Here is a 25,468-nt window from a genome sequence, read left to right on the forward strand (position 1 = left end):
CACCAAACACCAGGTAACGCACATCAAAAAGTTTAATATGGTCACAAACACCACATAACACTAGTATCAGAGCTACTAGTGTGCAAAGTAAAAAGACTCTCTACCTTTGCAAAACCAGTCAGGCATGCAATTGTTCAGGTAGACACACACTTAAAGCTGCAATGACTGCTTGTGACTCACATGTTACTTTACAACACTCACTCACAGAGCACCGAAACGCATATTGAAATGTCATCGATAGGCGGGGCAATCCAAATCTTAGGGGTGGAAAGAGGATGAAGAGGAGCAGCCTGCACGCTGCCAGCTGCTTTCTGCAGGAGAGTGGGGAGAACCGTGTGGAGCTCTCACGTGTGTTTTGGTAGAAGAGTGGGAATTCAGTGCTGCTGCGTGGTCTCCCTCTTTGCAGAAAGTGGAGCGACCGGCAAATGCTATTCAGCTTTTGTCTTCCTGACTGCTTCTCAGTGTAATGCAACACAACTGACTGCTGTGCAAGTACAATAATGGCATCAAGTCGGCAGAGGGCAGGATGCATCAAGTACCTGGGGTCTTTGTCGCTGCTTTAGTCCTTGGAATAAGCCGGGCCCAATGTTGTCTCTGTGGTTTGTTTAGGTTACGCAGCCAGGTCCTCGACGTCAAGCTCAGAATGAAGCCCTCATGTTCCTTCTTGGTCATTAACTCTAGCTGAGTGCTCGTGTTCTGAGTGCCTGCTTAACAGTGCTAAAGTTTAAAGCTTTGTGTGGAAGCAAATACCCATTTAAGGCAAGAGACAGAAGTACGTGTCCCAGCGACACTGTTGAGCTGCAGATTCCTAGATGGGTGGCCACACACACGCCCTGAGCTAAACTAACGAGAAGAGATTAAAAAAAACAACTTTCCTAGGAACTCTTTAGACAGATGAATACAGCACAGCCCAGGGATCACCGCTCTACTGATCTCCCAGGTCTGAAGATTTGGATTACCCCAATCACCAGCTGCTTTGTAGGGATTTTGTGCCAAAACGTTACAGATTTTGCTCGGTCACATAACAGCATTCACAAAAAGCAAGGGGAAACACCAGTGGAACCAGATCAGTGGGACGAGGGCGTTCACTTTAATTTTACCATGACAAAACAGGCATCAAGAAAGCAAGTTAAGTCGCGTTGTCGAATCCCACTACAGAGTTACATGCGTGCACAGCACCGACACACCGCAGTTTTTCCACAGCGGCCTGAAATGGAACAACAGCAGGAGAGCTGTGGGAGGGAACTGCTGCTCCCCCGTCCCCAAAAGCATCAGCACCCAGGCGTGGCCCACGGTCAGCGTGCTGGCAGTGCACTTCACAGGGATGCTGCAAAGGTCACACTTGGTACGACGCAACGGCAGATCTCAACGCACATCAACGGGGTGGGGGGGAGGGCAGAATTTTATCTTGGACAACAACTAATTTCTTTGAAATTATAGACCTGTTTGTTGCTGTTTTTTCCCCATGAGCTACAGATGGGGAAGGTACTAACAAGGTGAATAAGAAACATGCAGACTGGGGTCCATAAACAGGAGATATTATTAACAGCACACATTCTATCTTGTATCCTATTCTTTTTATGTCATTAGTTGTAATTTTTTTTTCCCGATAAAGCAGTGAGTTCTGTTGTTTTCTTTCGTTTCTTTCCTTTATTATATATATACTTTTTAAACCAGTTCAGACTATGCAGTCGCTGCTTTATGAGAAGGTGCTCACAAGACAGACTCGGGGCCAGGGTTGCGGAGTTCAGTTCTGCTCGGCATCGCGAAGCCTGCATCCCACCGCCGTGATGAGCGCTGCCCCTTTCCCGCTGCCGTCCTCCGAGAGCAGGAAGGTCACGTCACATTTGGGTGCCAGGTCTTTGACAGTTTGGTGCATAATCCTCGAAAAGCTGCAAAGGGAAACAAAGGCAGTGAGCAAGGGAGGTCTCATAGCAGCTGCAGAGCACAGCACTGCTGCGGTGCTCCTCTTATCACAGCGGAGAGAACTAAGTGCTGGAAAATGTAGTGGGGGAGAAGACAGAGCAGAGGTCTTTCTCTCCTCACATGGGGTTACCTAGCTAGAACCACAGCAAAGTAGAAAAGAAGATACGCTGTATGCTCTTTTCCTTCCCATCTGCCTCCTAACACTGGAGACAGGCACTTCTCTTGTCCTCCCCGTGAGCCTAGCTGTGTTAGTCCCCTGCCCTCATGTGGTGCTGTTTCCTAGCTGTCCATCCCCCCTGCTTGCTGAGCAGAACCGTATCCCAAAGAGGCATCAGGCGCTCGAGTTGCTCTGTCATTGCCTGTGCACAGCCAAGAGATCATTCCCCTGCTATGTGGCCTCAAACCTGTTCAGCAAGCTGTGTTGCTTTCAGCTTGGCACAGCCCCCTGAGTCCTTCACAAGTCCTTCTCGATCCTCTCATTCCCCTCTAGAAGGCCCCAGCCAGCCCTGATTAAGATCTCTTTTCCCTGCCTCTCATCCTAGCAAACAAGTGAAACCACTTGGGAAAAGGACACGCAGCAACACGCTACAGGTCGCAGGCAAACAAACTCAGAGGTGAATACTCACTGTGGGTGTAGTTTGTACAGTGTCCCATCCACACCAACCGTTATTTCCAGGTGCTCTAAGCCTCTGTTCTCCCTAATTTTATCTACAACTGCAGCCATTCCAGCACCACACAGCTGAGCCGCCCGCCTCGACACCGCTCCGCACACTGTCTTGACGATGATACTGTCGTCGCAGGTGCTGTTGAGCCCCAGCTGCTGGAGAATGGTTCTCACCTGGAGCAAGGCTAACCTGTCACTGTGGGAGCAGAAGAACACAGCATTAAAGACTTCCCTCAGCTGAGCTGCTGGCAGGAAGGAGCCTCACTGCATCACCAGCTGCTTCCACACACCCTGCCATGCAGCAGCCCTCAGAAATGCCTGCTCATTCCTTCCAGCACCATGCTGCTGCCCAGCTTGGGCCATGCAGGATGTGGGAACAGACAAGCAGGGAGGGTTCTCGGTGCAGCTCTGTGATGTTTCCTCTTATCACAGCAAAGACATAGGACTCAACATAATTTTAGATACAGTCTTGGACTGTACTTAGAACAATGTACAAATAGGCACAGGAAAATGATTTGATGTTCGATGATACAGTAAGAAACTTTGAAATGGACCTGCTAGAAATGCAGGTGTTTCAAGGAGCCCTTCCACACATGTACAGGCTCCTGATGAAGCCAAAATCAGCCCTGGAGAACAAAGCCCTACTCTCCAGCTGTCAGGCCCTGCCAGCAGCACCACAACATGAGTGTTACTACTCTGCTTCAGCCTCCCATGTGATGCCCTTACCTCTCAATCTGTGAAAGGAACTTGGTTTCAAAGATATGCCTGGTCTTCAGCGTTTCTGAGATCTGCCCTCTGAACAGGAACCCTCGTTTGGTGAAGTCAATCAAAATATTGCGGACTATTTCCCCCAGGTACATCCCACTGATCATCTTCTCGTACCTGCAAGGGAAAAACAGGTGCACAGCTCAGGGGAGCACCTAACAGAGGGGACATGAACAGGCAGGGCACGAAACATGCAAACCAATTGAAAAAGAATGGTCATTCATCATGGCAAGAAAAAGCATAAACGCTCAGTGGAAAACCTTGTGAGTCCATCTAGAAGTACCTCACGTACTCCTCATTACCATTTCCCCCCAACCAGGCAGTTGTTAATGGCAGCTAATATTTCTCCCAGACAAAAGAAATGAAAAGTTGTTGCCAGAGAGCTGAATGGTGCCTGGATTCCAGCACGTGATTTTCAGCATGGAAGCAGTAGTTAAAAAGCCAGAGGGAGGAACCAAGCAGCCCTGAACCTCTCACTCGGCACACAGAACCCCAGTTTCCCACCAGCAGGCCTGCCCCAGGCTGCAGAGAGGGAATGTTCTCCACCTGCAGACTTACTACAGGCACACAGCAAGGAGAGGTGCTCCATGCAGCCGTGGGCAGCCCTGTCCTTAGGATAGGGGTCTGCTTGGCTCTCCTTCCCCTCCCAGCAGCATTCTAGTGTGAAAAGAGTGTTCTGTGCTGCGCCCTTAGCAATGAGAACTGAACGCTTTTTCATTTAGTGAAAAGTGCTTTCAGTGATGCATCCTTTATTTCACCTCCTGAAGCACTAAGCAGGGTTCCTGCCCTGGAGAGGGAACCAAGACTGGCAGAGCAGCTACCTGGAAGCAGGCCACGCAGTCCATTTAATACCATGAGCTCTCCCAGGCTTGTACCCAGTAAGCCCTCCTCCTGAGCGCCCAACTCTTTCTGGAATCAATTATTCCCCCTGGCAGTCTCCCACCTCTGGCTGCTTACTCCATATGCCAGCTCCACCCGCTGCATCAGCCTCACTCAGCATCAGCCCCTCTGTGTCTGTTTGTGCCCTAACCTCCTCAGAGCTTCCCAAGGGACGTGCCTACTTGCCCACATCCCCAAGGTTTTCAGGCAGATTTCCTTTATTTGCACCATTTTGTTGTGCACGGCTACGGAGAGATGAAAAATTGCAGTCTGAGCATGACGCGACACTGGGTCCACCATGCCTGTGGGTCTGGGCTGAGGATTTCACCCTGCAGAGCAGAGGTTGGAACTAGGTGATCTTTGAGGTCTGTTCCAACCCAAGCCATGCCATGAGTCTGTGGTTCCAAGAGGAAGAGCCGTCTACAGAGAAATTTCAGCTAAAAGAGATTAAACCGAGACCAAAACTGACAGGCCATCTTAAACCTCTGCATACAACGTGGGATGAGAAACAGGGTGTCTCAGTAATCAGGAGATGCATGAGGCTCTCACCAAAAACCTTGCACCGCAGTTCCATGGCAGCAAACAAGCTCTGGGCAGGTGCTCAGTGGACACAAGGGCTCTGCCCACCCAAAGGGCTGGCAGAGGCATTTGACAGCAGCTAAATGAACTTAGAGCTTTGAAAAGAAGACACGGAGATGCTGCTGCAGAACAGCATGGCTACGGTTTGGACATGAACTGCCAATATAGAAGACAGTAGAAAGAGAAGACGAGAGATGTTTGCCTTCTTGGAGGCTAGAAAAAGAGAAGCAGAGAAGGGAGAAATCACACAGGAGAGAAGGGCTGCAGTCATTCTCCACTCTTAACCTCTCCCTTTCGAGACCGAGAAATTCCAGTCCTCTCTTAAAAGCATTTGAGGCAGCCTGGCTTATTCTCAGCACAGCATTTATCCCACAGTACCTTTGCTTTCCAGCATTTAGTGAATAGTCATCGACTGCTTTGTCATATATCGTCCTGATATCGTCCAGGCATCCGTTATCCCCGAACGCTCCCCACTCCATGTTCACACACATCCGTCCTTGCTCACCATCCACCATCCCTATGTTTCTCATCTCCTCCATGTAACAGGCATTGCTGCCAGTTCCTGAAGAGAGAAAACATTGAAAAAATAATGAGATTCCTGGCAGCCACCTTCCACAAAGCCCACAGACCTATGAAGTTTCTGGGAAAACCTGGTGAGGGGAAAACCTCAGGATGTTCTGAGGCATCAGGCAGAGAAAGCCCCAAGGATTTGTATTCAGTGGCCAAAGAGATTCAAGCAGGGGACAGGGGGCTGGATAAGCCCTGGGGCTTTTGCTCTCATTATCCCAGAGGTACCCTGTTCCACACACAGGCAGCAGCAGCAAAACATGTCTGGAAGGGCTGCAGCACAGAGAATGCTCACAGCATCCCAAGGACGTGCTGCCCTTCCTGCAGGGAACTCCCCCTGCAAACATGTCAGCAATGGAGCGGCACAGACACGGCTTCCTACCCACACTGCACTGTGCTGACTCATCCTGGACATTCTCCAGCTGTCTGAAGGAGAAATTGGTAATGCTTTATCTTCCTCCAAGCCACTTTGAAAGCGCTGTTTAAGCTCACAGATGCCTAGTCTACTTCCTTTTCTTTCTCACTGGGCAAGGCCCCGAGAACTCATTTCTCTGGAGAACTTTGGGAATTCACACCATCCATCAACAAAGTCCAGGCATGACATTTGCAAAGGTATCAGCAGTCACCTGTGGAGTTATTTCAGCTGTTCCACTGCTGGCAAGGGAGCTGGTAGCCAAAGCACTTTGCCAATCAGAATCTTCCTTCACGTGCAATGATGGAACATTTTCAGGAAAGCACAGGGATGTCCCCATGAGAAATACAAGTATTTCTAACACGTACCCACAATGAGTCCAATTTCACAGTTTGGATCTTCATAAGCACAAGTCATCATCGTGCCCACCGTATCATTCACCACAGCTACCACATCCAAGTCAAACTCCTTTGGGAAAGAAAAGCATCACAGTGAGAACTCTGGGTTTGGAGAAACCCCTCACACCAAAGGGGACACTACTGAAACAAACAACTCGAAGTACTGGCCTGATTTTGCATGTGCAGAAATCAGAAGTTAATGTACCAGCAAGCAGCTAAGGCACCTTGCATGCTTACCTACTATAGACTGTAGCAACTGAAGGAAGTACCTCCCCAGCTGCTTTCTTTGGCTTAGGCATGGTTAAGTATAGATCATGTATACAGGCACATGGTAGAGAGCTATTGCCATCTTGCATTTCAGCACTGCAGTAGCAAATCCAGCAGCACTTGCTGATAAAACTGTTAAATTTCATGCTTTGGTCCTCTGGCTATTTTCTTCCCTTACTAGAAAGCATCAGTTGCTTTAGGCTTTTTAAAGAACAACTGTTAGGGGGGGGGCAAAACCCATCACTGAGGGTGCACTGAGAAGCATTCCCTACAGCCATGACATTGAAGACTCCTGTTTTCTCAGTGCTCTGATGCACTGACAGTCTCCACAGGGCTTCAAACTGCTTTGAAAGTTCTGTTCAATTGAGCAAAGTCAGAAAGCTCCGGGAAAAGAGAAGAAACAACAAAACCAAGCAAAGAAATTTCGCGCAGCAGTTTCAGTTTGGCAGCTGAACTCTCTCATTTCTGCTGCGTAAATCCTATACTGCTCTATGTGGTGACCAGGATACGTGACAACAGCAGAGCCAGCAGAGACACATGCCACCAAAGCTGCTGTGCCTGGACCTTCAGTGCAGAGCAGGAGGCACACTAACCCCACCAGAGGGAGCCAGCCCAACCAGGAGCTCCACACACCCTGCAGGGGAGGGAGAATCAGGAGGAAGGAAAAGTAAAATCACCTCTCTTCTTTTAATTCCTTCTCTAAGCAAATACACCACGTCTTCTCCCTCGCAATCTGTAGCTTTGAATCCTTTTGTCCAGTTGAGAAGGATACCCTACAAAGAAAGCAAACAGGTTATTGCTTTCCTGACGCACTGTGGAGTGCCCCACATCCTGTATCCCTCTAAGGGAACATCACTGAGTACTTCTATCTATAATAAATTCCCTGCGTGCACACTTGAAACGTGAAATGCTTTAGCATGTGGTGACAGAGAAGGCTCTGCATCTCTGGAATTTGCATCTAACACTATCAACCACGCTCAGTCTCCAGATTTCCTGGACAGAAACACTTGCTAATGAGTGAATCATTCTGCATCATGCCCAAAGAGGGAAAAAGACAGTTAAAACGAAAAAGCAAAACACCACACATCTTAGTTTGCAACGAACTTGAAAGATAAGTGATGTGACAGAAAATATATCCTACTTCAAAAAAAAACAGAAGTGCTACACAGACAAGAAATTATTGAGAGCTGCACAGGTGGAATTGGTGGAGATATGTGGCAGCAAAGGAGTTAAACAGGAGCTGTAGGCTACAGCAGTCCCTGGCTATTTATAGGAGAAGCTGTACTGGTCAGGGTCAGAGCATGATCCTTCCCCTCCTACAACCTCCCTGTAAGGGCCCAGTGAGTGATAGGAAGGCAGAGAATTCGGGCCTAGCATAAGCAGATTCAAAAAATAATTAAGGAACTCACAGCATCCAGACTGGTCTGCTTGCAAGGGAAGGAGAACGTGAAGCCAAGAGGAAGCCGTGCACCTTTTATTCCCATGTAATCCAGGAAGTCTGAGATGCAGGTAACGATGTGGTCAAACAGCTTTAAAGAGAAGAGTTGAGCACTTGAAGTTGCACATCACACTACTGCTCTTCGAAAAGCTACTTAAGAAGCAGCAGTGCTGCAGAAGAGAAGCACAGACACTCACCTCTTCCCCCGTTCCCTGCATCACCTCTATAGGAATTGCATAGATCTTGTTGTGCATTTCAACTGTTCTCCTTTTACCACTGCGAATTTTCACCAGCAACACTCTGAAGTTTGTCCCTCCAAGGTCAAGTGCCAGAAAGTCTCCGTTCTCTGTAAAATAATAGGCGTGTGCATTTCAAGAATAAGAAGCAAAAACATGCAGCACAAGGACAACACTGGCTGCCTTGCCTGGGCCTGGGATTTTCTCTTTTGAAAGAGTCTCCTCTTTCACTGCAACAGATGTGCTCACCCTTCACCAAACCCAAATCTCATTGCTGGGAGCTCACACAGATTGCCCAGCTGCAAGGCAAGGCAAGGCTGGATGTGGCTCTGGGCAGCCTGGTATAGCGGTTGGCGACCCTGCTCATGGCAGGGTGGGGTTGAAATGAGATGATCTTTGAGGTCCTTTTCAACCCAGACCATTCTCTGATTCCAATCCCACCCCCTCCAGCGAGGGTACTCCCATACCTGTGCCATCCGGCGTGCTGCGGACAAAGGTGGGCAGCATTTTCACTTTGGCGGTTTCATGACTCTTCTTCTTCAGGCCTGCTTCCATCTCTGTCCTCATCCTCTTCTTCACCTGCAGCAGCTGCTCATGGGTGAGCTTGAACTCAGCCAACGTCTCGTCGATGAGCCGGTGCTGCTCCGACAGCCGGTACGCCACCGCCGTCACCATCGCCGCCCCTTTGCCACTGCCGCTCTCGGACAGCAGGAACCGCACATCCGAGTCAGGCACCAGGCGCCGGGTGGTTTTGTGCAAACGCCGAGCGTACCTGCGGGGAGAGGCTGCGAGTTCACCCCCTGTGCTGCCTCCCCAGCGGGCCCCAGAATCCTGAGCTACAGCATTTCAAGTAGGTGAACTGCCAGGGAAGAGCAGCTCTTCCTCACTGTCCGTTTTCTCCTGAATTCCTTCATTGATACTGCAGTATCCAATCACTTCAGGGTTTTGGTTGCTCTATCGTCTTTGGGTTCATTTCATTTTGTTGTTTGGAAGGTATTTTTAATCTCATTCTTCAGTTAAAGACATCTTTCCTTCCCACTAAGCTCCCCATCTCAGCCTGAATGTCCCCTCACCCATGTCTCAGACACCCCAGTGGGTGACATCCAAGATGTGGGTGACATCTTGGAGTTCCACACCCAACTCTTTGCAAAACAGAGGCTGGAAGCAGGGGAACTCACTGTGGATGCATCTTGTAGAGGGAGCCGTCGACCCCCACGGTGGTGCGGAGGCGGCCGACCCCTTTGTTATCCCGCAGCTGGTTGAGGATGGCACCCAGTGTGGAGGCCACCAGGTTGGCCGAGCGGAAGGACACGATGGTGCAGACATGCTGGACCGCGATGCAGTCCTCGTGGGACGGCTCCACCCCCAGACGGGTTAAGATTTCTTTGGCTTTGTTCAAACCTTCTTTGCTCCTGCAAAGAAAGGGTACTCCTTAGTTGGCAGAAGCTATAAAATACAGGATTGAGACACATTCCGCCACATGTTTTCCTGCGCAGCATCTGAGAAAGGGGCTGGAAAGACCAACTCTTTAGACTCGAACCAGCTTCTCTGGAGCAGGAAGCATGAGCCCCCCCACTCAGCACAGCGTCCAGCTCATATAGCACCCGTTCACTCATCCATCTCAGTAAATCAAGCTCAGTGTGGAAAACAAAACCCTGAGCGAAGGTTGCCCAAGTGATTCCATCCTAACGGCCCTCTTTTCAAACTTTCACAACCTCGCTGAACTTCTGCCTCTTACACTCAGTTTTCCCATGCTAGAACCCAGCCTGAAAGCAAAGTTTTTGGCAAAACTTACTCATGCACAGCTCAGTCACTTCCAAGACAAAAACGGGAGCTGTATATCTTGCTGCCATCACTGCAATCCCATACATCTTTTTAAGGACTCTTGCACGTTGCTAGCAGCAGCTAGAAATGTGAAGCTGCACGGGAATGTGCCCCCTACCTAGAACCAAAGTGCTCTTTGGGGGGTGAGGTAGAATTTCAGGTCTAATCTTGCTCTTGATAACCAAATTCCTCAATATCTGCATTTTTCTCACTGTAGTTCATTGTTACACTGGCTCCACATGGATCCGAGGACAGGATGAATGGATCCACACACTCAGTGGAAAGCTGTTCAGATAAGACAGACCTGCCCCCTTGGCACCACGCTCACAGGCAGCAGTACCTCTGTACACAGGCACCAAAATCTGAAGCTTTTCAAAGAGAAAAGCTGGACTGGTCACTGCAGCACAACTAACCCAGTGATGTGAATTTTAAGAACGTGGGGGACAGAACCAGTAAGCACTGACTGAGAGGGTGATGACACCACAAGAAACCAACTGGTGCATAGCTCAGAGGTCACCCAGCACTGCCTACGAGACTGAATGCTCTGCCTTGTCACACTTGTTTTCTTGCTGCCCAGCAATCCCGTGGATACAGCAAGGAGCAACACAAGTATTTGGGAGGAGGCACTGAGCCAATTCACTCCTATGTTTAGCTGCAGGGTAGCAACTTTTAGGTTTTTGCAAGCTGGGTGAACGGTAGAGCACAGTACAGATGTTGTAGTGGTGTGGATGGGCAGGCTTTCATAGTGCCTCCCAAACCAGATGGAGGGAGAATTCTGCTGTCTCTCAGCTCAGAGGGGCTGGCAGCTTTGGGAAAAGGGTGCTGGCTACCTCCTGTGGATCCTCACGGGTTGAATGTACATCCGTGCTGGAGGATAACTGCCATCACAAGTGCAGCTCAGTCCCCAACAAAGCTAAATGACAGACTGGAAAACTAACATTCAAGGTTGCTAGGAAACCGGGACAGAAGGGAACACTCACTTTTCTATGGCAGAAACATGCTTCGTCTCAAACTTTCCTTTGGTGAGAAGCTCAGGGGTGATTCTCCCCTCAAAGAGCAGCCCCTCCTTGGCCATCTTCACCAGGATGAGCCTCACCAGCTCCCCCATGTACATCCCACTGACCATCTTCTCAAACCTGCAGGAGAGGGAAGCAGCAGTCACCCACAGGTCCACAGGCAACACCAACAGGCACAGACCAGCTATGCCTCGCACTGGCACAGGCAAACTCAGGCTTTCTTGAACTGCTGAATTCATAACACGAGTGAAAAGGAAGTGAAATACAGCAAACAAAAGCAGCAAGAGTTAACTTTAATTGTCTGGCTCCAATGACAGCTGTATTGACAAGCTGTCAATTGAAGCTAACAGAGGAAAAATGAATAGCCCTCATCAGGACTTTAGTAACTCTGATCATATCCTTTCTACTGGAAAGGTCCTCTCTGCATCAGGGCTGCTAAAGGAGCAATTCTGAAGCTAAACGCAAACCAAGGCACAAAGACCACCTGCACAGTGAGCAAGCACTCATCCTGGAAGATGGCAAACTGCAGGCAAAACGTGATCCTGCCTGGACCATCTCCTGCTGCTGGTGAGAGCAAATATTTTGACAGAACCATACCACACGTCAAATAAAGCCAAAAAGTTCATAAATAACTGCCTCACTCACAGCTGCTTCCCAGGATTTAGGGATCCACGGTCGATCTCTCTATCGAACTCAGTCCTGATGTCTTCTAGTGAGCCGTCATCCCCAAAGGCCCCCCACTCTGTGTTTATGCACATCCTGCCCTCATCCCCTTCCACCAGGTCAATGTGCCGCATCTCCTCCATGTAACAGGCATTGGTGCCAGTGCCTTTAAGGAAAGGACATGAAAGTACTAACTAAACAGGCCAGGCAAAGGGGAAAAAATAGCCACGCGAATGCCTCAGCAGCAACGTGTCTTACCAATGATCAAGCCAACTTCACAGCGCTGGTCATCAAAACCACAGGTCATCATAGTCCCAACCGTATCGTTCACAACAGCCATGATATCTGCATCATAGTCCTGATGGAGGAAAAACAGTACTTGTACCATATGGCTTCTCTGGAAAATATTGCTTGTCTTTGTCATTGGTTTGCTCATAACCAATTCCACCAGGAAGAGGGAAAGTCATAGAATCATGGGATCATCAGCGTTGGAAAAGCCCTCTCAGCTCACCCAGCCCATCCCCAGCTGCCCACTGCCCACGTCTCTCAGTGGCACATCTCCATGGCTCTGCAGCACCTCCAGGGACGGTGACTTCCCCACCTCCCCAGGCAGCCTGTGCTGCCTAATGCCCAACTTGAACCTCCCCTGGCACAACAGCTCCCATCCTGTTGCTGTACCCAGGAGCAGAGGCTGACTCCCATCTCACTATGCAAGCCCAATTTCATCCCACGCATGCAGCCTTTCTGTCTAAAATTGAGAACCTGGTTACCTTCACCCTCCATAAAATCAGCAGTGAGAAACTGCAAGGAGCAGCACAGCTCACTGAGCATAAAACTCCCCTTCTCTTCTGCTCCTCTCCTGTGTCAGCCCGCTGCACAACTGCCGAGCTGCTGCGGGGGAGCCCGGACCATGACACACTGTTTCTCAGGAACAGAATGCGTGGGTATGGCTGAAAAGCTGTGGCACTGAAGAGCAGCACTTCCTCAGTTTTTAGACTGCTGAAGATTGCCAGCAACAAGCCACAACATAGTGGCTGAGTTCTGTGCTAGGAGGAGCATCACAGCTTCCACACAGTAACTGGGAGATCACTCCACTTTCCCAGCTAACAGCACATCTACGTGCAAGTGCAATATCACTCACAGCACGTGCTCAAGTCAGTGGTGGGAACAGAGCTCTCTGACACACAAACACAGGTTTGCTACAACGCAAAAACTAACAAAGCCCAACTTACCCCACGTTTCTTGATGGCCTTGTTCAGCAGCTTCACAACATCTGCTCCCTCCACTCCGCTCGCTTTGAAGCGCTTTGTCCAGGTTATCAGGATGCCCTGACAAAACAAGAGAGCAACCCTCAGGACAGTGCCACCATAAAAGCAAGTGTATTGGTTTTTAATTTTATTGTTTATTTTTTTCCCTTTAAAAACAAGATGAGTGAAATGTAACCAGCACTGCCTCACCTGGCCCTGCTCAGCACCAATGCTGGCAGCTGTGCACCAGGCTGCCTGCAGACCTGCGAGCTAGCAAACAGGTCAGCCTCTAACAGCACAGCCTCTTACTAAAGGTGCAGCATGAGGTTGACTTCCCTGCATTTATTTGCTACGCCATTGCCATAGCAACGCTGCACCAGGAGGCTGCTGAGTCACTCGTGCTATGAAGAGCAAAAGAAGGAAAATATTGTAGCACACTTGTCATGGGAATCACTCCAGTCACTCCATGCAAGGCCGGTTATATGCAAGCAAAAGGATGCTGCACCCAGGCAGCACATCCAACAGCACCCAGGGGAAGCATGGCTCAGCATCACTGCTTGTGAGGAAGACCCTGAGCTGGATGAGTGTCTGCACTTGGGAAGTTCAGCAGTTTAAGCAAACGCTGTGGGGTGGGCCAAGGGCCCACCCCGGCACAGAGGTGAAAGGCTGCAAACCTGCTGCTGTGTTTGCATAGCAAACCACAGCCTTGAGAAGCTCCTTCAGAGGCAGTAAGAAACATCAGGTGCCTCTCTGTCACCTGCTGACCAGCTCCTTCGCTCAGAAGCACAAATATCAAGCTGGCAGCAAAGCAGAGCACTCGTTTACTCCAAAAACATGAGAGTTGCTTGGGATTCTGTTTTTGCAGCAGCGTTTGAATAGCGTGCTCTTCTGCATGTTGAGAAAGTTGTGCAATCTTCTTACCTCATCCAGCTTAGATTGTCGGCACGGGAAAGAAAAGGTAAACCCAACCGGTAACTTCTTGTCTTTGATTTGCTGTTTCTCCATGAAGTCTCCCAGGCATTCAGCAACGTGATCAAAAAGCTGCCAGAAGAGCAGAAAAGCACCATGATTAGAGGTACGGGTCGAGGGAGAGCACGCTTCCAACCAAAAGGGGAAAAGATCCACTCCAGATTTGTGGAGGTGTTATTGAGAGAACTACGGAAACACTCCCAGGCCACGTACACGTCCTGTGTTATTTAAAACACTGAGGAGGTTGATTGGGAGTACAGCAAGCTATCTGTTGGGTGCAATTAGCCCTCACAGCTTCATTGAGAACAATTCACAGTCTCAGAGAGACAGCAGAGCACTACAGACAATCAGGAACACCAAAAGGACCATCGGGCTGTTTAAATTGGGTCTGTGAGTGGTGTGAGCAATGTTACGATTTAACAGAACACCTTCAACTCCTTCCTAAAGAGAGACGTAATCTGATTAAGCTCAGCTACGGTGGTTTCCCAGGGAAGATGCTGCCCTTTGCTGTCTGGGGCAGATCAAGGACACTTTGCTGGGCGCAGAGTGATAGCAGCATGGGGCACACTGCGCTCCTTTCCAGATGAGGGAGAGGAATGTGAAAAGAGCAACTACAGTGAAGTAATAAGACACAATGGCTTCTCCGGGAGGTACACAGTAATAACACCAGCCTATACCTTTATTGTATTTTCCATTTGAGAGTATCTTGCTACACACTCCATCCCATTAAAGCTCCAGCTGGTAGCAGGATTACAGACAACAGCCAGGGGCCAGATGCACACTGCTCAGGAGTTTGGAGAGTAGGAAACAGAGATACTGACTGACGACACTGCTGCAAAATCCCTCTCTTATGCAATGGATCACAACCACATCAAGAAGAGACAGGGTGTGAGTCTGACTGCAGAAGATCCCTGCCCCTGGCAGCCTGCTGGGATGCCCCTCTGCAGGTCAGCAGGCAGGCAGGCTGCAGGCAGCACACCGTGACTCAGGGAGGCACGCAGCAAGGCACGCGCGCTGCTCTGACCTGAAACATGCATGGGCAAATCCTGTTAACTATTAGCTACATTCTTCATGTTACAGTAGCTGTGTCTGCTCAGTAATGCATGCTCTGGGTGTGCTACTGTACTCAGTAAAGCACAGAATAAAGGCAATGCTCAAAAGAAGGGGAAAAAAATGGAGGCATTTATCAATTTTGCTGCCATTAAGCGCAGGACATTGTTCCTAAGAAGACTCAAGGATGCATCTGTGTGTTCCCACACCCACATTAACATCCACATCTCACAAATAACGAGCAGCTCTGCCAGGATGGTAGAGGCAACATCACGATTTGCTGTGGATTTCATGCAAGTGAGGCAAGCAGATGGAGGAAAAGTCCAAATCACTGCCCACCCAGGTGTGCAGTGCTAGGAGCCAGCAGTATTATAGGATCATAGAATTGCCAAGGTTGGAAAAGCCCTCTCAGTTCATCCAGCCCAACCCCAGCTGCCCACTGCCCACGTCCCTCAGTGCCACATCCCCACAGCTCTGCAACACCTCCAGGGACGGTGACTCCCCCACCTCCCAGGGCAGCCTGTGCCACTGCATCACCACTCTTTCAGAGGATGAATGTTTCCTAATACCCAACCTGAACCTGCCCTGGCACAGCCTGAGGCCATCGCCTCTCACTACTGTTACCTGGGAGCAGAGGCCAACCCCCACCTCACCACAACCAAGCAAGCAGACGACAACTCTGGCCATGTTGTCTGCTCTGGTTGGGCCCTGAGAGGTTTCCACAAGGACGCACTCAGTGGGCAGCCAGCAGGCTTTGGCACGCAGCTGCAGATCTGAGCTGAGACTCAGACTCAGTCATAGCGAGGACTTAAAAGGAACGAGGAAATCTTCAGATCTGGAGAACAGCCACAAGCCCAAAACTTACGTCCAACACAGAAATCAAGGTTGAAATCAAGCATCACATGCACTCCCATTTGTTGTGCTGACACAGAACGCAGGCTTTTTACACATTTTAGACCTGCTATTACATTGTAGAAGTCAGTGAGAGTTTTGCCCTTGACTTTGACAATGAACTGTCTCCAACTGCCAAAGCTTTCAGGTTGCACCTGACAGATGGGGAAAAGTAGAACTTTGAATGCAATGAAGTAGGAAATATCAAAACAAACTGTGCCGGCGAGGCATGAAGCCATAAATTGCAATCCCTTCAATAAGGTGATTATATATTAGGCTTAACGGGTATAACTCACCAAAGTCACTGGCACAGCCTGCTGAAAAACATATTCACAGCCTACCCTGTGCAGGCAGTTCAGTTCAAGTATTCCACTAATCTGGCTCAGAGATCCCACAGGCCTCAGCCACATGCATCAGTCATAAGTAGGAAATCATCACCGGTCCGTGTGCCTTGCAGGCAGCTGCCATGTTTTCCTGTCAAGTCTCACAACAAATATTTCAGTTGTGGCTGCATATTGTCACGAGACAATTCCGACCTGGATGCAATTCTGGTGATGTTCAACCCTCTTTTTCCTGTTACTTAAATTCCAGGAGGACTGTTGCACCGTGAGTCACGGGAAGCCATCCTTGTTCCTTCCCCCAGTTAAAAAGCCATGAGAAAACCTATCAGCCTGAGCTCCATGCTGCTGGCTCCCGACAGCTCAACAGCCTTGAGATATTTAAAAACCAAAACACAAACACAACAAAACCCAGGAAAGAATGCAGAGCTGATGTCTCCTCTCCCAGCCTCTCCTTAGTGTCCTTATTTCTGCTCCACCCAGTCTCAACCACGTTACAATTGCAGGGCTGGTCTTGCAATTTGCCTACAATACTAAATCATCTTCCTGCCCTCCGAAGATAAGTCAAAAGTCTCCTGCACAAAGAAAGCAGAGCAGTAGCAGGAACGAATGCTCAGTTATTAACTACAGCTTATTTATTCTCAACACTGACGGAGCTGCAGGGCACCTGTGCATGCTACAGGTGGAACTGTTACGATGCTACAGTCATTCTTGTGCTCTCCTCTGAAAAGAGAAGAGTGAAAGCAGCCAATCTTTAGGGAGGAGTTGTAAGGAAGAGGCACTCACCCTCGTTCCGCTGCCATGGATGATATCTTCAGGTGTATTATAAATCTCACTCTCCATTTGTACTGTCTGCTTCTTTTCATGCGAGACTTTCACCCGCAGAATTCGAAAGTAAGAACCGCCGAGATCCAGAGCTATGAAATCTCCTTTCTCTATGTGGAAAACAAGATGCAGGCAATTAGAAGCTGTACGCAATGTGCATGAGGGAAAAAATAAGCTGTTACGGCAAGCAAGTTTTCAGCTGTAGGGCATCCCAGTTCCCTCCAGCTGAAGATGAAAATGGTGCAATGGCAAGGACGGCTGCCATTGATGCATGGGTAACTGCAGCGAGGGCTCATGCGGAAAGAACAAACCCAGAGCGGGCAGTTTGTATCCAGATCTCGTGACTAAGCTGGCAGAGCAAGGATCTCAGGAGAAAGCTGAAAGGATGTTGGTAAAAAGAGAGGAAATGAAGGGGTGCCAGAGCACTGTTGAGCCGCCTTGGGCTGTAAGCAAGCCTGTGTCGCTTTGGCAAGCAGCAGTAAATAGTGGCTGGTTTGTGCTCTGCTCTGGAATCAGCAGATTACAGGGGAATGTAGGAGGAGCCACTCGTTTCACCCCTGGAAGAGAAGATTCACTGCAATCTGCAGTCAGACAACAGAAGCCAGAGAAGTGATAGCCTGAAACACCGCGCTGCTGGAGCAGTTACTCTTGAACCTGCAAGCCCTTGCACAGAGCTCCTAAGCACCTTGCCAGGAGCCAGGGCAGAAATGAGGGTGCCTCCAATCCCCTCTGCACTGAGCAGGATTTCAGAGGTCTAAAGCCAAACACACGACCACGCTCCAGCTATCTGGGAAATGACACACTCAGTACCCCCTGGAGTGCAAGGCAAATACATCTGACTGAACTGCTCCTGCTACCTTGTCTTATCAAAGACGGAGCAAACAAAGGCAGCCATCACTGAAACCCATGAAAAGATAGCATCTGGGGAAGCAGAGAGCACGCCTTAACACACAGCCATGTGTGTCCAGGCTGCAGCTAATCACTAAGGCTATTTGCAAGCACCTGCATGTGTACACTGCATCTCCCAGCTCACCCAGGAAGCAGGACAGGCACGCAGTGCTTTCTCACTCTGGATTTTTTATCAGTTTATACTTCCTTACAGTGCCAGAAGCACTCTGCACTGCAAACAGGCTGAGCTGCCTTCCATACTGCCAATCCCATCCCACAGCACTCCTTAGGCTTGTGCTTAACCCTAAGCTCAGCTCTCAGAGCCTTCTGACTCCATGCTGATGCCAAAACACCGGGCATGCAAGGCACCATCAGGGTTAGCAGACACAAACTCACCCCTGAGATAACTCTGTCCAACCTCAGGCCGCAACTCACAGCTCCTCCGCACTGTCCCACGTACCCAGGAGCCTTGCCCAACTCAGCAAAGCTCTCCAGCAGCAGCCAAAAGAGGCAAACACACTGCAGAAGCCTTTCTGTTTTTGCAATACTGTGGTTGAATACAGCAAACAAAACACCACCACGTGAGGACCTACAAAGAGCATCAGCCTGCTTACAGAATGCTAACAAAAAGACAGTGGAGCCCATGTCTCCTACCAGCCCTTAAAACTTCAGTGCACTGCAATGCAACCTTCTCTTCACACTGCCTAAGACACGGGGAAACTCAGAGTTTGCCAAGATACAGTCCATGCAGCACCTGTCTGCCTGCTTCTGAGCACTGAGGCTTTGATTATCACCTCGCACCACTACAGATGTCATCGAAAATGTGGACACATCCAAAATGCACGTGCAGTTCTCTAACTGGGGTTTGCATCACAAATTCAGCCCTTCTCCTTCATCGGGACAAGACTGGAAGGAAACATTTATCACGAGCATCTCGTTAAGCCAAATACCTGAATAAGCTTTATCATAACAGGGTATCATTTCTTGAATGTAAACCATTACCTTCAATAAATAAATGAAAAATCAACACTGGGACAGATGGCCCTATTTCAAGCCTAAATGCACCTCAGTACATACTTCAAACAAATCCTGCACTTCAGAAACAGCTTCCCTGGCAGCAAACTGACAGATTAGCACAGCTGATTTCCAGTCAGGCTCATAGCAAGGTAGCATTTGGTAAGAGCTATCCTTCTGCATTAAAAAGATGGAACTGCACCGAACAAAACCTAAAGCTTTCAGTGCGCTAAGAGATAGCGTTCTCTCAGACTATTTCAGGAAAGGAACTCAGTTAGCAGCACTGAATCTATGCTTTATATCAAGAAGATGACAGAGGAGGAGGGGGGGAACAGGCACAGAGCCCCTTTCCCCATGCCACAGCACATCCCCAGTCCACGCTGCAGACAACATGCAAAACTATAGAAGCACTTGCACAAGGTTGCCTCTCCTGTGGTCCTGCCTGTGACCCAGCTGCATGCAGCAGTTTCATGGCTGCCTTTCTCAACAGGCTGCAGATTTCAACACAACGTTGCAACGTAACAGCTGGCAGTGCTGAATTTAAGGATGAGATTTGAGATGTGGGATTCTGGCTTGTTTTATCTTTAAACAGAAAATTGCATTGAAATTAAAATCATAAGGTGGCAGGAAGGCAACAGCAAAGCAGAGCTATCAAAGGTTTAAACCTGCCAAGCAGCTCCAACTACTGCTCTCAGCAGTGCTCTGGGACATTTCTAACAGGATTCCCACGAAGTACACCATCTTCAATAGAAAAAAAATCCTCAGATCCTTACCTGAGCCATCAGGAATGGACCTCACAAAGGTCGGGAGCATTTTCACTGTAGCTGTTGGGTTAAAATCTCTGGAGAGGCCGTTCTTCATTTCTCTGCGGAAGCGAGCCATGATGTCTATGAGAGTTTCATCGGAGAGCCGCATGGCGTAAAGGTATTTATCGATCTGGGGAGAAAGATGAACACCAGCACACAGTGAAAGGATGTCCCAAGGTGCCCAAGTAGAGCTATACTTTGTACTACTCCCCAATTACAAGGATAACACAAGGATAGCCCCAGCTCGGCGCTGGTGCCCTGCCCAAGCCAACAACAAAGCTGAGCACTTCATGCCTTGTCTTTTAATACAAAAGCAAGAAAGAAGTACAAGTGCTACAAGTGAGCTGGAGTCAGCACATCCTACTGCCTCCCCACGGTAGGGCCCAGCCTCACATCACACTGCCATCTCCTTCACACAATATAAGCTCATCCACAGCCTTGCATCTTTACTGCCAGCCTTCCCCCACCTCTCATCTCTCCTGATTATCCACGAGTTGAAAAAGCAAAACTAAACATTTCTCTTGCAGCACCATGGCCTGCTTGGGGGGACGCAGTTAACACTGCAACCCACCGAGATGCCTTGCATTGAGACCTTCCATTGCAAAGGACCCACTGCAGCAATTTCAGCACCGTGTTCCCAGCTGAGAAATGACTCCCAAGTACCAGAGCACCTTCCCCTGTCCTGCTGCAGAACCTTATCAGCCAGCGGCTGGGGAGAGGCACAACTTTGCTGCGGGCAGGTTGAGTCTTCCTCCTCAACACAAAATGACAAATTAAAGACGGTTGACTTCCACCTTCTGGCTTCCCAAGGCAGCAACTTCATCACCCTTGAAAAAGGAGACGGCTCTGGATTCCCAGTAACATTGCCTTCCATAATGTTACACTCATCTTTAGCACCAGGAAGAGTGAGAGATGCTTTGCACCTCAGAAGTACGACTTGGCCCTGAGGGTCTTTGCCAAATGCACGTCCCAATCCATCCATCTTGGCTGCCCATCTATTCATCCCCTCCTTTATCATCTGCCTTAGAAACTCAGGTCTGCAAATATCACACAAAAGGCTCGAACTGAAGCCACACCTTTGGGATCACTTTCGCCCACAGCTTAGCAGGATTGGGGAAATAAAGCCCTGCTCACATTTTCTGTCCTCAGCAAAACTGGAAGAACCACCTGATCCAAAGCCACGGCTCTGTGCTGGGGCTCTTCATCTCCCCTGCTGCTGTGGAAGCCTTGAGAGCACTCATCTCCCCATGGATGTTACATTCCAGCAGGAGCAATGCCACAAGAAAACACACCTTGAAAAGCATATGTTTGTAAATACTCCACGTACCTGGGACTCTGATACAGGAAATGATGGATAATGCCAAACGTGAAGGAAACACAGACAGTCAAGATGTAATTAGACCCTAAGCTGACCGTAAACCCGGCGCCACTTGGATTGCTCTGCAAAAAGCACTTCTGCAGCACCTGATAGTGTATCACCCTGAACCAGACATGCTCCGGTAAGCAGCGCTTGCATAGCCAAGGGAGGGGGCACAGATGGCACCAGCCAGATCCTGAATGACGGGGCTGGGGGCTGAAATGTGGGGCTGCAAGCCCAGGTAATGCAGACCCTCTGCATGTCCAAGCAGCACGGGGACAGACGTGTGCTGAGGCTGGTGCCAGGCTGCAGGAACGTCTCGCTCTGCCGCTACAAACACTGCTGGAGCTTTTTTTAGCAGAGCCTGCTCGGCAGTGATGTCAGAGCCTGAGGTTATTCCCTTTTGAAGGAGGGAGGGGACTGGAGCCATCACGGCTGTCAGCAGCCCACGAGGCCGCTCAGAGGCCCCACCACCCAAATCTCCCAGTGAGAACTACCCTAACACATCACACCACAGAAATAGCCCCTTACAACGCTGCACCCTCCTTCTGAAAACAGGGCTGAGGCATGAGCCGTGAGAGCGGCTTTTGCTGTTTGCACACTCAGGACCAGGCGAGCCCACACTCCTAGAGCTGCCCTCCTGCAGCAGGGGAAAATGGGAGGCAGGGCTGTCAGCTCCATCACGGGGCCGCGAGCATCGTGCTGAGGCCATCTTCACCGCTGAGACTCATGGGGCAGGGAGGAGGGGAGGCGAGGACAGAAGCACGCTGGAACAAAATAGCTCCTGTGTGTCAGTTTGGGAGGTTAAAAAAAACAGCTGTTTTCTCCCAGGAAGGAAAAGGGTTAGTCATCCCAGCGGGACAGCCAAAGGGAAAAGCAGTGCTGCTCTGAGGGAAAACCCCCAGCAAACAGCAGTGAATAACTGGGTGGGGAGATGGGGGCTGGATTACGGGAGGGAGGTTTAATAACACGGCGCTCTGCCTGTGGCCAAAGCCGATCAGAGAACAAATCCCAGCCTTATCCAAAGGCGCATCGGGACTCCTGTAGCAGCCAGCCAGGCACAGCCCTGCACACAGTGCTTAGCAGCAAGGAGCAGAAAACTCTGCTCTATGCAGCTGCCCCCAGGACGAGCATCCTCCCTGAGTGCTGCTGTGCAACCTTTCAGGAGATCCATCACTTTTCCTTCTCTCCGATTTTTTTTCTTCTTCTTTTTTTATCAGCCAGACTGAACTTGCTAATATTTTTGTTTTTGTTTTTTTTTCAAATGGGATTTCATCATCCAAACCACACACAGGTAATTTTTCTTGGTCACATAAAAAAGATTCTTTGTGCTGGGGGAAAAGGGCTGTGTGAAATTCGGAATATCACAGGAACCCCATGGAAGATGTGGGTCATTGCAAGTGGGTAATGCAACAGACAGCACTGAGGGCCCATCCTCATACACTGAGGAAGAGAAAGAAGGCTCTGGGGACACCTGATAGCAGTCTCACAGTACCTGAAAGGAGCTTATAAACAGGAAGCAGAGTGACTTTTTATGTGGACCGATAGCAATAGGACAAGGGGGAATGGCTTTAAACTAAGAGGAGGTTTAGGTTAGATGGTAGGAGGAAATTCTTCACTCAGAGGGCTGTGAGGTGCCGGCACTGCTGCCCCGAGATTTGAGTGCCCCATAGCTGGAGGTGCAAAGTGCTGTGGTTGGGCCCTGGACAGCCTGAGCTGCTGGAGGGCACCCAGCCCACGGCAGGGGTTGGGGCAGGGTGGGATTTGGGGTCCTTTCCAACCCAAACCACCCCATGGCTCTATGATTCCACGAAACACAGCCAATTACGCAGACAGTGCCAGCAGCATCCAAGAGCAGGGCACTCCCATAACTTCAGAAATCATTAACACCTTTTGTACCAACACAGCCTCCATGTAAAGGCCCTTCCCCATGCCAACACCCTCCTGCACATCTGCGCTCCTCAGCATCGGGAAGATTCACCAGGAGCCGCAGCATGTTACAACAGGCAGCTCAGCCATCCCAACACTGTGTTGCCTTATAGATGGGTTTCTGAAAAGCCTTTACACAAAGGGTCACAGCTCAATCATCACAGGGTTTTCCTGATATCTACCTTTTATGCCCTGTTCCATCACGCTCTTTTCAAGGTTAATAATCTCAGTGTCACTCTCAAACGATATAGGCATTGTTCCCCTGACAGGGCAATCAGGCAACACAGAGCACTCCCCTCACCAGAGCCGGTTCGGCAGGCACAAACCTGCTGGAACTAAAGCACTCTTAAGGGCAGGACCCGATTCAGACAAACCACTGTGTTTGGGTAGTACACGGCATTGCATGTTGCCAGCTTGCTTCTGCACAGCAGGTTCATGTGCAAGTGCATGGATTCATGGCTTTGCACGTCCTTCAGCACCGCACACCCTGCCTGTTCCTCCTGCCTGCCGTGACTCGCCCTGGACAATGCTCCAAAACCTGCAAGGTAGGGCCAGAATTCCTCTCAAAGAGTGCCCAACATCCAGCAAGGTGGAAGCAGCAGACGCTGCTCTTCGGGCTGAGGGCATGCAGAGAGCCTGGAACCAGCCTGGGGGTCACAGCACAGATTCCCTCCCTACAGACGGCCAAAGGAGGGGGCTCAGAACCTGCCCCACGTCATGTAGTCTGAAGACATCTGAAGTCCTCCAGAACGGGCAGCCTGCTTTTCTCTCCCTGCGTTTCATTTTACTTTCCAAACCGACGCCTCGCAGCTCCCCAGCCAACAGCAGCTCGTGGTGCCAAACCGGTCTGCGACGAATAACCTCCTGCAGCTCCGTGGAGGCCGACGTGCCCCCTCTGGGCCTTCCCCACGCAGCAGCACGGCGTGCAACTCTACGCTTATCTGAGGTTGCTAAATATAACAGCACAGCCGGGCAGGGAAGGCCTCACCCAGGCACGCAGGCCCAGCACCGGCCGCAGCATGCACAAATCCTATGGGGGAAGAAAGGCCCGGGGGAGCGGGGCAGCTGCTCCTGCAGGGGCTGAACGCCTTCCAGCTGCTCACGAGAGCTGCAGGATGGAAGAGCCAAAGAGCAAAAAGGCGGACGGGAGATGGGGAGCACAAGGGGTGCTGCTTTGGGTTGGGGCCGCGGGCAGGCAGGGCAGTTCCTGCGAGCACAGGCAGGGACCCAAGCGAGGAGGTGCCCCCACTGTTGCAGGGCGAGCCCTACAGAGCAGCCCTGCCAACGCCATGGCCGAGGCTTCCCCGGAGTGCTGTAGGGATGGATGGCTCTGGCGGGCACTGGGCTGCACGGCGTGGGTCACGTAGCAGCGGAGGAGGTGGCAGAGGGGAAGGGAAGCCTCCGCTCTGTGACGTCAGCGGGGCCTGCTGGCATTTGCAATTATTTTTCCGATTTGCAATCCCACTCTGCGATCCCAGTTTGCAACCCTGAGCTCCCTGCTCCCTCGGCGTGCTCGGCCAGGACCTCCCTGCCATGTTTGCGTCTCCCCCGTGCCGTGCATCGCATCACAGGGCTGCGCCAACCGCGCCGTTTAACGCTCGAGGAGAAACAAAATCGACCGCGGGCCAACTTCTCCCTTCCAAGCATCGCCGCCCATACACTCAGAAGCCACGGCGAGCTGTAGCTCGGAAACAATCCGCAAGCAATCGCCGAGCGACGGATGCCCACGGCGGCCCGGACAGGAGCAGTCCCCTGCTCAAGGATGCCGGTCCCCGAAGCAGCCCCTGGGGTTGTACCCATCCCCAGCACCGCACCTCGGCCGTGCCCGCCTCGCCTTGCTGGGGCTGGGTGAGGCTGCGAGATGGCCGTGGGGACACAAAAGCAACGGCGGCAGCAAAATAAATTATTTGGGGGGGGGGGGGGGGGGAGGGAAGAAAAATACAAATAATAATAAGATAAAACAAAAAGCAGCCATTTGAGCTGCGGGGGTGCAGCCCATCCTCCGCGGGGCTGAACCCTACCTTTTTGACCTGGTCCTCCTTGAGCTCGGTGAAATAGTAGGCCAGGAGCTGGGCGGCGATCATCCTGCCGGCTGCAGCGGGCGGCTCCGCGCACGCAGCGATGCGGTGCCCCGGGATGGCCGCGCCGCCGGCACCTCCCCTTCCTCCACTCCTCCTCCTCCTCTGCTGCCGCCCCGGCCCCGCCCGCTCTCAGAGCCCACGGCCCCGCGGGGAGAAGGAAGCAGCACGAGCGAGGAGTGCGGTATTCAGAAATGGTCGTTTCCAGCAGCAGGAGGGACAGTGCCGGCCGCTGGGGCTCGCGCTGCAAAAGCAAACGCAAACCAACGGACGAGGACTTGGGAACGTCTGCGCTACGGCTGTTGTCAGGAGAGCCTCTTGGTTCGGAAAAATAACAGCACTAACGCGGAGGGAACAACCCCCCCGCTCCATGCTGATGCTGGGGAATCTCCGAGCATCCCTTCCCGACGCGTGATGGCACCGAGTGAGCAGGACGCAGCCC

The 25,468-nt window shown here is 50.7% G+C and overlaps 1 protein-coding gene across 1 annotated transcript; it reads right to left on the reverse strand.

Moving 5' to 3' along the window:
• Positions 1–14: 14 nt before the first annotated feature.
• Positions 15–25,079, reverse strand: LOC136054829 (hexokinase-1). Its single transcript, XM_065746276.1, has 18 exons — positions 24,970–25,079; positions 19,630–19,792; positions 16,916–17,064; positions 13,803–13,922; positions 12,867–12,962; positions 11,893–11,992; positions 11,617–11,800; positions 10,936–11,091; positions 9,310–9,543; positions 8,599–8,903; positions 8,093–8,241; positions 7,867–7,986; positions 7,135–7,230; positions 6,161–6,260; positions 5,192–5,375; positions 3,317–3,472; positions 2,553–2,786; positions 15–1,892 (listed from the first exon to the last, which is right to left on the reverse strand). The coding sequence occupies exons 1-18, from the start codon at positions 25,030–25,032 to the stop codon at positions 1,748–1,750; spliced, it is 2,754 nt and encodes a 917-aa protein (XP_065602348.1). The 5' UTR covers positions 25,033–25,079; the 3' UTR covers positions 15–1,747.
• Positions 25,080–25,468: the final 389 nt, after the last annotated feature.

Source organism: Cyrtonyx montezumae, unplaced genomic scaffold (assembly GCF_038088225.1).
Source record: "Cyrtonyx montezumae isolate F1298 unplaced genomic scaffold, pur_monq_1.0 scaffold_4, whole genome shotgun sequence".
NCBI lineage: Eukaryota > Metazoa > Chordata > Aves > Galliformes > Odontophoridae > Cyrtonyx > Cyrtonyx montezumae.

Excerpts from the sequence above, each read along its gene's own strand:
- LOC136054829 (XM_065746276.1), bottom strand. The coding sequence starts at position 25,032 with ATGATCGCCGCCCAGCTCCTGGCCTACTATTTCACCGAGCTCAAGGAG. Across the intron at positions 17,065-19,629 it reads GTCCATTCCTGATGGCTCAG|AGAAAGGAGATTTCATAGCT; the intron begins GTAAGGATCTGA and ends TTTTCCACATAG. Across the intron at positions 2,787-3,316 it reads TTCCTTTCACAGATTGAGAG|TGACAGGTTAGCCTTGCTCC; the intron begins GTAAGGGCATCA and ends CTGCTCCCACAG.